The 12,660-nt window shown below is 37.2% G+C and overlaps 1 protein-coding gene across 1 annotated transcript in view; it reads right to left on the bottom strand.

The window, feature by feature from the left end:
* Positions 1–6,069: 6,069 nt before the first annotated feature.
* The window catches only part of LOC139151717 (BTB/POZ domain-containing protein KCTD5-like), a 29,388-nt gene continuing 22,797 nt past the window's right edge, over positions 6,070–12,660 (bottom strand). Inside the window, exon 6 of the mRNA XM_070724690.1 lies at positions 6,070–10,923. Within this exon, the coding sequence (XP_070580791.1) occupies positions 10,879–10,923 (45 nt within the window). The 3' untranslated portion in view covers positions 6,070–10,878. The remainder of the gene's footprint in view (positions 10,924–12,660) is intronic.

Here is a 12,660-nt window from a genome sequence, read left to right as displayed (position 1 = left end):
GTAATGCATATTTAGAGTAACTGAGCTGTTCGTCCACGTCACACCCAATTCGCCATCATGTACTGATTAACCTTGATTGATATTATCGATTAAAATACTCTTTGAAGTTGTATGTGTGTAGATAAGCGCTTGAAATTATCCTTCCTTGCAAATATTCGCTAGAGAGATCCTCTTATGCAAAATGCCCTGTCTCTGAGTCTGACTTGTCGATCGAGTGGCGAAGACAGAACAGAAGAGTGCGCCCTCATGCGGCAATGGTGACAGCAGGCCATCGGTACTGAAGTTTGGATGTCAGATTCCATAAAAAACCTGGGATGAGGAAGAGATCAGGGAACGAGCACAATTAACGGCAGGGGGGGGGGCGGAAGAGAAAATATGTGGTGCGTATATTTTTTACAGGCCCCCCCCTAACACCAGCAAAAATTTTAGTGGCCCCCCCATCACCGGCAACAAAATTTTTGTGGCCCCCCCCCCTCCCCAAAAAAGAAAGATTACATAGGTACAAAGTTGTACACATATATATAATCCTTATAACTTTTAATATATGCTTTAGTGAAAACAACATTCTTGCATTCTTGAAATAAATAATAAACAAATAAATATATAAATAATAAACAATAAAATAACTTTACTTCAACTGAGTATCTGTATGATGTTTTCAGATGTTGGGGAAAAATGTAAACATGACCGTTGTGATTTCAATGCACTTTCCACAACCCATGTCTGCCTTTCTATGACTACCCAAGATATTCAATGTTACTCCACTGTAATGACAGTCTGCCATTGGAATAGTCCTTCATGGGCTAACTATAAAAGACCCATTAATGCCATTTTTTCCTCCCTTTTTTTCAGTATTTTTTTCCTGTGTGTCCACTACGTATTCCAGTTCTGAACTGCCTATTACCCAGTCCACATTCCTGTGTGGAACAGGTTGAATGGTTATTTGAGGAAAAATAGGCAGTCCATAGCAGTCCAACCTGCCACATGCCAGTATTGGAAATATGACATGTTAAAATTTGAACATTCATCACTGGCTATGAATGTGAAATCAGACTCAGCCATGTGAAGTAACCATTCATTAGCAGTCCTATTGAATTCATGATAGAAGGGAAGATTGTCAATGGATTGAATGGTAGCTTACACATGTGGCGGTAAAAATTTAGACATGCATTAATAAACTCCAAGGACTGACTTGTTGTCAATTCTCATGTTTTCACATCCCTATTGTCTATTTAATTTAAATAAATTAGGCGGCACTCATGTGTAGAGTTGATTTTACTTGGGTTAAGTTTTTCAGGTAAAATTACTCATGTTTGCACTATAGAAATGCCACATGGGTCACATTTACCGGTTAAATTGTTCTCAGACTTAAATATTTAGTGGCTACAGAAGCAACGGTTTGCCATTTTAAAGTGACAGTATAAAGCTGTAAGTTTTTGATTTTGTTAATATTTTTGTTATGTATCAACTGCACTTACTTCGTTGGTTTACAAATTTAAGTTGAATTAGCTCGTTGATAGCTCGTTGATATTATCAATACAACCAACATACACTTTGTGTGCATGTATATTATAAAAGTTCACTGTTATTGTGTTCAATTGAAGTTTAGTCCAGACCAATGTGTTTACCAACAATAACAATGCTGACTGTACATAATACAGGTTGTGAAGACTGGATATTTGAACGTGTTTTAGAAAATAGAATAACATTAGCAATACTGCTAACATGATTTTGAAAAGAGAGAAAAACCTGTAGTCGATGTACGAAGAACACAATTTCTGCCAAAATTATGAAGTTACAGCCTATCCCTTAAATATAATTAGCATTAGTTTCATTCATCTCCATTCAAAAAAACGAGACCAGGGATTTTCAGTATAAACCAATGAATATGACAAGAGGGAAGTCATGCAGATGGCTACAAACGTCTGTGAGCAGCCTCTAAATTAAATCAGCACAGATAAAATTTTAAACATCGTTTATTTTATTTTCAAAATGTGCAATAATAAACACATGTTCACCGCTAAATATTCCATATGATCGGAACCTGCATTCTATTGAAAGGTACTCACATTTCCAGACGTAATATGGTTGGATCTGTCATTAAATTTTTCTCATACGGTCCATGTTTTCGCGTACGTCCGTCAGCAACTGGCTATGATGTGCAGTCATGTACATGTAATGTACGTCAGATCATCACACAACGACGAACACACTTGCGACGGTTCTGCATCTGCCATTGTAAAACTTTCGCGATTACAACTTACATAAAACTTAATGGAAACGCAGTACAGGTACTGTTCATCCCCAAACCGTTCAAAAGTCGAGCCGGATGGACTAGCGGTTCTGACGATGTATGATGTCGTGACTTTGGAAAGAGTTGTGTTGGAAGAGTGGACGGGACGCAACAGGGTATGAACGTAAGGATCCCGTAAATGAGTACGCTTGGATTTAACGAGGCTGATCAGAATTGCAACAGGGTTCACTTAGTGTGTTGGACGTCCGTATTTTAACTGATCTCTTCATATAAAGTCAATTTTTGCTTATTGGAAAAATCTAAAGGAACAGTTTACGCGTACTTGAAATGTCAAAATTTTGCGACGATCACGACCCTTGACCTTTCGAATTTGACCAATGCTTTGTGTTCCCACACGATCGTTGTCGGATATCACATTGCATCTCTCAAATGAGATTGCGCAGATTTTTTTGAAGTAATGGCTGTTCAGACCAGCTGAATCTCACGAATTATGGCTGATTTCTCGGTCATTTTTTCCCCCAGTGAGGACACATTTTGAGTCAAAACAGCAAGTGAGTTTAGTGGTAATGTTTCAGTTGGCATGAAGGTAAAGTGTATTTCCCCGCGACAGTGTTGGATGCAGTGGCCGAGATAGCAAGTCGTCGTGGACGATAATTTTCCATTCATCCGGTAAGTATTTGAAATGCATATTTATAAAGGGCAATTACGAAATTAGTATGCCTTATAGAGAGGCTTTTCTCTGCACATTGATGTTTTCCTGGGAAGCTTGGTTTTGTATATGGCCCGACATTTTTAACCTGAGCTTTAGGGGTGAAAAGAAAGTACGTATCTGTATACCTGGACAGGGCGGAGGGAGGTGTACAGTGTGGCCATTAACGCAAAACAAAGCTGGGCTTGAACAACGCCTAAGCTTAGTTTGCGTCCATGGTCTCACTCAGTGCAAAAACACTGCTATAAAAAAAAAATAGGCGAATGAAAATATTAAAAAAAAACCAAACTACCGGTAGATCGTAGGATGAACATGGCTATGTAAACTTATGATTGTTTGTACCACCCGGTCTTACTTGCATTTTTTACTTCTTTGTACATGGTTACTTTTAAAATCCATTGTTAATATGATATTGCCAGGTAAGAAGCCTTGTATTGAAAGACAGAAAAAATGTTTAGAAATGTGATACGTCTTAATTTTCAAGGGACAGCAGCTGTAATTTTTATTGAGTTCAATAACTTGTTTGCCTCATGTATTAACATACTTTCTTGTATTGATTCAAATTATGAATTGTGATGCCCTCACTTGTAAAGATGTACTTAAATTAATCGGTATAGTGGCTGTGGCAACTAGTCAAGTCAATACATCGTACACAAGCACATTTCTAGACATATATGTTACATTTTCAATGTATTAATTTTGCACTCGCAAAGATGTATGTAAAAATTCCTCTATGTGTATGTAACAAATCACACACATGTTCTGAAACTTTATTGTAAAGTTGTCGTCTTAATAAATGTTGCTAAGTTCATTCTCTCCTTTCTGTTTCATTTCAGTGTGCATGTCAGCCAAGGCCCAAGAGAAATTTGGCAAGAATAATCATGACTTACGTAAAGAAGTCTTCAATGTCAAATTTCAAAACAAAATAGGACATGAAAGACGAGACTTGGCCAGAGTTAAATGAACTCTTTTAAAAACTAATCTTTGACTAAATCACTTTTCACTGTGTCTATTATGAAATTTGTTAAAGCCAAAATTTATTAAATTGGTCATCAGACTTACAGATATGTTTTTGCTTTTTATTTTGAACGTTTGGAAAGGTGAGTCTGCTTGTGTTTGCTGTGTTCAGGTGAGTCAGAGTTGCTTTTAACTCTGTTTGGCCTGTCTTAGTTTTAGGCCAAATATGGTTAAATTACATATCCAACCAATTGTATCTTATAATTCACCGTAAGAGGCTGTGTTAAAAAGTACTTGATTTTACTGGAATTTGATTTCACTTATTTGATGTTTGCTTACACCTTGCAAACATGCAAATGTAACAATGTTTACCAAATTCATAACGGCAACATCAAAATAAGTGAAATCGGGTGTCAAATCAGTACTTTTCATGGTGCTCTTTTTCTGCCAGGATGACCCTGTCATCATATGTGCATTCAAAATAACCATTGGTTCACATAATGTGAGTGGATTCAGAATAACCATTCATTCACATGTGTGTGAATGGCTAGCTCATTTAAATATTTCGGCCTATACACATGTTACCAACGTGCTTCTGAAATGAATGTGGACTGCCTGACTGCCTATTCCCTATGCACATGCATTAAGTCATGCCAACTAGCCATGTGAATGCTAATTTCACATGGTACTGACAGGCATTCCTGTTCTATAAGGGATTCCTATAGCATGATGAAATAACCAGTTTCAACCGAGCCTCTGTATCATTACCAACCATTATTACTGTTGACAAATGAAGTCAATTTTCAATAATAATATTGCTCATTTTACACATAACAACTGCATTGTGAGGTTTAAGACTTGGTATTTCATCATGCTACAAGAAGTTTAACAAGGAACTCCAGCTTCAACAGGGAACAAAAATGCTGAAAAATATTCTCTGTCTGTCATGGTGTAAAAAATTTTGGTGGCCCACCCCTTACTTTCCCTGGAATTTTCATGGCCCACCCAAGAACACTCATTTTTTTCGTGGCCCCCCCATTTTCTCTTCCGGCCCCCCCCTGCCGTTAATTGTGCTCGGTCCCTAAGTGAGTTTGGGTCAACTAAGAATACAAAGTATTGTCATTTTTTCTTATTTTTTGTATATGCTGTGCTCTGATCAGTCGAGACAACGAAAATAAACTAAAATGCCGGGGCGGTGGCGTGGCACTGCCGAAACGCGTCCAACAGTTTTCCTTTAACCTTACATTTAAATATAAAATGGGATAAGGACACCTTTTTATGTTTTCATTAAAACTTAATCGAACGATAATTTGTCTATAAGCCCGTGGGGTAGTGGTTAGGGTACCGGACTCACTTTCGGTTGTTTCAAATTTGCAACAACACATGAAGTCAGTTTTTGCCACAGGGAAAAGTACGGAATTCAGGTACACGTATCTTTTCGATCAGATCTATGATATTTCCAGGAAAGATGTGCATTTTCTATCATCTCCTCTCCTTTTGCTTAAAATAGTTCTCAATCCCTGGTTCTCACATTAGTGGTTGACACTGAGTATTTACATGATGTTTAGGCGCTCTGTTTTCCTTTGAATTTTTATCATGTTGAAGCTGATAAATAATCAGCCCCTTTAACACTGTTACTCTGATCACTGGGCGCACACGTTGCTGTGTCCATGAACACTGACTGATCAGCTGCTGTGTTTACCGTATCAGGGGATTAAATCAGTCAGTCAACATCTCGGATATACTAACGACGTGAAAGAAAGATTTCCTGGGGGCATTTCACTGATAATACTAGTAAACAGCCATGTTCAAGGGTCGGGGAGGGGGGGATGTATTGCTATTCATGAACAAGTTGAGCAGTTTATGTCATATGATTTTCAGATGTTCGAAAATTTTTTTACGCATCAGAAGTGACTGAAGGCCTCTTTCGAAATTCAAGCGTTCGAAATTTTCCCACAGTGACCAACAATAGTCTTCTGGAAGTTTGATAGATTGATCATATGGGACACTGCTTTTAATCTTCATAAGGCTCCCAAGTTCAAAACTTGACATACGTTACTGATCTCTGTTCTGTTGAATTCAAAATGAGTCACACCACACACATTTGATTAAGTTTTCTTTCTTTTTTTTTTAATTTACCGTTCAGATATTTAATGAAAAAAGAGAGTTTTAATTTTTAACGTTAAAAGGCATATTGCAGTATAAAATGTATTCAAATAATAAAACCATCAAAAGCATTACACATATCACTGACCAAAAAACATTCAAAATAAGTTACATTTCACAGCTATCAAAATACTCTAAAAACATGCTTTGCATGATTGACAGCCAAAAGGTACGGCCCCCTGGAGTCTGATTGGCCGCTCGGAGACAATATCACAGAGACATTAAAGATCCTCATTTGCATAATATAGTGGTCTTCTGGAGATTGTCACCCTGAACACGCCCTCCTCTCTTCAGGTAATAAATGATAATTCTCTTGTTTTTTTATCAGAAAGCTTGACACTGCAGTTTTTTTTCTCCCAAGACCGAACAGAGTCACCTGCTTTGAAAAGTCTCAGCTATACAATGCCGAACAAAATTTTTTTTAAGCAGGTCTCGATGTTTGATACTCCCGAAACATTGCCGGAGATTAACATTTAAAAAATTTGTCAAATTCAAAAAAGAATGTTTTCTAGCGGATGATAGTGTATAAACACGATCAGAAAGAGATGTTTTTAGATTATAACACATGAAAAGAGATTTTTATATCTTCTTTACAAAGCTACAGACAATTTCAACTACAATGCATCTTCACACGAGTTAGTAGTAACTTAAGAAAGAACAATTGCGGGAGTATGTGTCAACCTGATTAAAATCAGACATGGAGATGGATCAGTCTTTTACGCTATCATGTTCTTGTTTTCACTTCTGCAGTTCTCACCTCTCTGCATCTCAATCTGTACCATAGGAAATCTTGTCTTATCACTGTCCAACTATTTAACCAATAACAGAGTGGCTTGCTCAGTGCATTTGGCTGTACACTGACATGCATGTAGCTATCAAAATGGTGTCCGAGCGACATTCAGCGATTGAAACAACACACACTGAAGATTGTGAATTTGGTTGGGCAGTTGACCTTGAAAAAAAGCGAGATTTCCACTGGTGCCGCTTAGATGTAGAGTGGTGAGGACTGCCGAAGTAAAGTCACGAACACGTCTACATAAACAACTGACACCATCTCTTCATCTGTTTTTGATCAGATTGCAGCCTGTATATGAAGTTACCGTTGTATTTGTCATTTAGGATATGCACAGCCAGACTTGAAATGTGATGTATTAGTAGGCACTTATTGCAAGAAATGAAAAAAACACAGACTATAACCAGCTTCTCAATGCGTCATCCATACGTTTACCAGGTATGGGAAAATTCACCGCATAACTTCCACCATATCAACATAGCAGCCGTCTCTCAGTCTCTCAAACTCTGGTATATTCAGGACACAAGCTTCCTGAGTGTCTTTGTTTTGTTTTACATTGAAAACAGTTTAGCACACTGGCAACATAATCATGTTACCCATACTGCCCGGGGGGTGCACTCCTATCGACAATATACACCAATAATTTCACTTCAAAAGAGAAACACATCCAGAAGATTTGAAAGATACCCTCCTGATAAAGATGCTACCCCTCCCCACTCTATCAATGGAAAAGTCCAACTGCCATGATACAGTGCCCATTAGAATGACCTCACACCCTCAAAAGCATGTTTAACTGCGTCTCCACCATGCTTTGACCCCCAAACCCATCTTCATCAATGGCGATTGCGGACCTGTCCCCTGGGAATTCAGGGTGAACAGGTTTCTTAACACCCAACCCTGAACTGAAGTGTCTGCTAAACTGCCATAACCCAATAAATATAGATCCATACCCAACATAATAATTCACTGAAAAACCAATGCCCCGTGGCGTACCCATTATCAAAGTCACAATATCAATAGTCCCCATCAATGAACCTAGAATTTACCCATTCAACCCTTATCAACCCGAGGCAGTTTTATAGAAATTATTAATATTAATTTATTGATCTTGGTTTGCATTTTAAAATTTTTTTTGAATCTTTTTTAATAATTTTTTTCCAAATACTGAGCATATGAAAAACTGTACAACAAATAAGAATTTGTGGGAAAAAAAGATGAACTAGAGTGGAAATTAGTGATGATGGAAAAGATGTTGGTTTGTGAACAGAAGTACATACATAGCATTGAAATGTTTTGTACAGATGTGAGGTGTGTATAAAAATTTCATAAATAGTAACAGAAATATTTTTTTCAGTGTTTCTGTACAAATTGTGAATACAGTTTCTTGTCCTACACCCAAAATTGTCAAAATGCCAAGTGTTGTGATTACAGCCAGTATGTGTGTAATATGTCGTGTTATTGTTGACAACTGAATTTTAGTTGACACTGGGTTTCGTTTGTCAACAATCAAACTGCACAGCCCACACGATACTTGGACAATGGCTCATAAATTGCATTTTAAAATACTTTAGGGAGGAGAATATGAAACTGTGTTTGCTTAAAGTAACAGCCATTGTCCCTCCAAAAGGTTTTTGGTTATAGGTTAAACCCGGAATACAAATGGACCATGGTACAAAGAATACCATGTGAACAAATGCATACGGAAAGATGTGTATTTCTACACAGGGTTATACACATGCCAGTATCACGTGACCTTTTGGGCTTTCTGAGTCCACAGAACATGTCACGTCCTTTTTATTCCGGAGTGGAACCACAGTTGTAAATCTTCTCGGTGACATGGATCCAGATTTGTGGTCAGTAAACAAGATACATAATGATGGACATATTGACATGAATAATATCTTCAGCTTGTGCATCCGTCATTAACGTTGTAGCGATGCGTCTTATTCACCTACCTACTTTGGTGATGATTAACAACTGCCTACCCTGATTCTAGATTTATCAGCTGTAACTTTTGACATGTTTTCCATTATTCCTATTTTGTTTTGTAGAAATAACCGTGTCTTTCATTAACCGTGCTACTCACAGGCAGTCCAGACAGGTTAAAGAGATATGTGTGTAGCAAAGTTTTCTTGACCAAATCTAGAACTCAACAACTTGGCAAACATCAGTCAGAGAAATAACAAATATTACTTCTCAATGAAGGAAATCTAATCTCCATAATGTCGTAAAAAGGCATATTTGAACTTTGACCCTGTACAGCAGCTATATGAATGATAACAATATACAACCATTTAGTCCATTGTGTAAGCCAGAAATTAACATTATGCTTTTTCCATCATCACTGTTTTCCTAATTGACAATTTTCACATCTTTTTTAAAATTTGTAATTATTGAAATATTTTTGCATTAAAGTCACAAAATTGTTCAAATTTTACTTTGACTACAACATACAGACTTCACTTACAAGTTTTGATATTTTTTTAAAAAAACGAAGAATCAAATTTTAAAAGAACAAAAGAATTATTGTACAAGTTAATATTTGTTTTTGCGAATATTTCAAAACTGAAAATTATGGTGACAAAATTGTGTGTCTTGGGCAGGTGTATACTGCAGTCTATAATGTTATATATGTGTGAGAGGTACATGTATACTGGCCAAACCCACATCACTTATCTAGGTCTTAAATTTAAGGGTTTTTTTTGGACAGAGGATGACAGGCATTAGCACGCAATGTATATGTATCCTATGCATTAGCATACTGACTGAACACACCTGGTGAACCCACCGGGCAGTGGATCACCGCCAGAAGTATACAATGCATGTGTAAACTATGCATTAGCATACTGACTGAACACACCTGCGGAATCCACCAGTCACAGAGCTGCATTTAAAGTGAAGAATTTATAAGTCAAAGCAGATAGATCTTTTTTTTTTGAAAACTGACAAAATTTTTTTCAATGTGGGAAAATGCAGGACATCAAAATTTCAACATATGACAAAAGCGGACACCCCATTCTGTCGCAGGGGTGGCAGGAGTGAGAAGGTTGTTTCTTCCAAATTACAGTTGTGGATGGATACTCCGTCATGTGGGCTGGCCCTCCTCATGAGATATGGAATGAGCTCGTAATAAGGCATGAACATCACCTCACACAGTTTCTCTTGGTTTTGCTTGCAAGTATTTGTGTGTTGTATCTTGGTCATTTATCGACAGTGTCTGAATATTTGTCCCCCTTGTATTTTTTGAACTGCTCCTTTCACTGCTTAAAATTATCAAAAATGCAGAACAATTAATATTATTGAAATTGTTATTCAAATCTTGATTTACAAAATTCCTTAATGAAATTTTTTTTATAATTTTTGTTTTTTTGTACATATTCTATATATCCTTCATAACTGTGCCTTGCCATACTGCCATTCTGTGACAAGACTGATTAAAATAATTTTTTACTATCTATTCATTTAAAAATAAAGTCTTGTAACCACATTAACTCTCAACCAATGATATGTTGGCAATGCAAAAACGGGGGCTACCATTGTAAAATATTAAGATTTCTGTCGCTATGAGTAGATTTCCTACGCTAGAGAATTAAATTTGTTGGCAGAAAACAGCAAAGATATGCAATTTTCAATTGACCAATGAAAAAAAAAATTATCCTATCACACTTTAAGGATAAACTTGCAGCATTTTGTTAGCATGAATATTAATAATGCATTGTTATGTAAATGATACCACCATCGAATCTCATGACAGGAAACATCAGAGAGTGTGAAAAAGAGTGATGTTGACCAATCAGCATGTGTGTTACAGAAGGATCGTTGTCTGAGGGAGCAGCATGGCAAGGCATTTATTCTGTTGGATCCTAAAATGATAATATATACTAACTGCATTGACAGGCAAAGTCCTGAATTTCACCTGGATAGTGATAATCTTTGCTCATGGAATTGACTTCCAACAAACACGATAAAAAAACCCCACTCAACATCTCTGCGAAGTGTCTACATTCGAAGCTCCCGCATTCTTGAACCTTTCTGCTGTAGTACCTAGGAAGAGAAAAGACGGGAGAAAATGTTTTCATTACATGAGAAAATATACTGCGCAAAGATTTGCAAATAGGAGGCACACATACATCCTGTAAAAGAGAACTTGACCAGAGACAGAGACAAACCTCAGCTAAAGGGATGAACCATTAGGTCTTGGGAGGGGAGTTGGACTTGTACATGCAAATTTCTTTCACATTCCAAGATTTGACAAATATCTTTTTTTTGGCTCTTACGCAGCCGGAATATTCTTTTTTTCAAATTCACGATTTTTCACGCAAACCACCTACTACTGCATTTCAGCAATTTCTTTCGGCTCTACAGATTTTTCTTTCCATTTTTTACTTTTGCTCCCTCCCCCTCCCCATTCCAAAGATCTAATGATTGATCCCTTGGCACCAGTTTCTTCATAATGTTCTATCACCACAAGAAGCATTCAGGTCAGGGAAGCAGTAAGGGACTAGCTGAAAAAAAAAGGACATCCTGGTATCATTATAATTTGAAGCCTTGGTGTTCTGGTATGCAGTGTTTTGCATAGTCCTGCTGTGGTGGGGTGACTGACTTTTCTATCTTACTAATAAGGTAAAAGTCACACACCTATGAGCAGAAGGGCAAAAAGGATTGGAGATTCATGGAGGGCGCTAGATTCATGCAATGAATCATGTAGTACCACCTAAGCAGAAATGTTTACACAGTAGAGTATGCTACACACTGTGTGTGTTGTTTTTATAAGGCTAACTTTAGTAAGTTTCAAGATTTCCTGAGTTAACTTCTCTAAGGGTGTTCAGAGCTGTGAACCTGCTACTTGTATTTCAGTGCACCAGAATAACATCACTGTAGAGAGAATCCCTGGCAGGTTGCCAGATTCACCAGATAGAGCTTAAGTGCACATGTTTCTTGTAGAATTTGACAGGTGTGATGAGATCAGTCACTCTACATCTAGAGAGTAGCATGCATGATATGAATCTGCTCCTTCTCGGTGAGGCTGCATGTTTCTTGGAATGTACTTGACACTTCTTTTGGATGGAATGATAGCTACATGATTGATGAGGCATTTATCCTGGAAGTAGTCCAGTTCATGACACAAATAATGGAGCTGCCTACTATAGGGTAATACATTAGGCTAAGAACTTTGACATTGGCCTTGGCATTTGGCAAAAGTGATGTTATTTTCTTCCTTTATTCAATGTTTTCTTTCCTAACCCCTTTGCTATGAGATTAACCCTTTGAGTGCCACAGTCAATTTTTGTCGCCTTTATAAAATTATACCTCTGTCAATTTTTTCAGATTTTTGCTAAAAAATTGGTAAGAAAACTACAGCCAATGAAACGTGATGTCCATTTGGTCCAAAATTATAAAAAAAAGCAGAAAAAATTCATAAAAATTGGTAAAATGTTGCAGTAAAATTTTGGCGGGATAAATTACAGCACTCAAAGGGTTAATGTAAAAATTCCATTTTTTTTCCCTGTCTGCAAAATACTGAGTCTTTCATACTGTCAGAAAGGGAAGACAGCTGCAAACATGGAGTTTTATTTGAGTCAATTAACTTTACTTTATGATATTATGAATCACTTAAGTTGTGTGTTGGCTGTCTGTTTGCAAACATGACGGTGGGGATTTTGTCAAAAACCCCAAAGAGCAAAAGCAATCATGTGCATGTCTTTGAGTGGTGGTGTGAGTGATAACCAGGAACAAATTTAAAGGTTTTTCGTTCACTTGTCCAAGATGATGAATGTGATG

The sequence above is a fragment of the Ptychodera flava genome, chromosome 15 (assembly GCF_041260155.1).
Source record: "Ptychodera flava strain L36383 chromosome 15, AS_Pfla_20210202, whole genome shotgun sequence".
In the NCBI taxonomy this organism is placed as follows: Eukaryota; Metazoa; Hemichordata; class Enteropneusta; family Ptychoderidae; genus Ptychodera; species Ptychodera flava.
The sequence above is the reverse complement of the archived record's forward strand: the minus strand, read 5'-3'. Positions and strand labels throughout refer to the sequence as shown.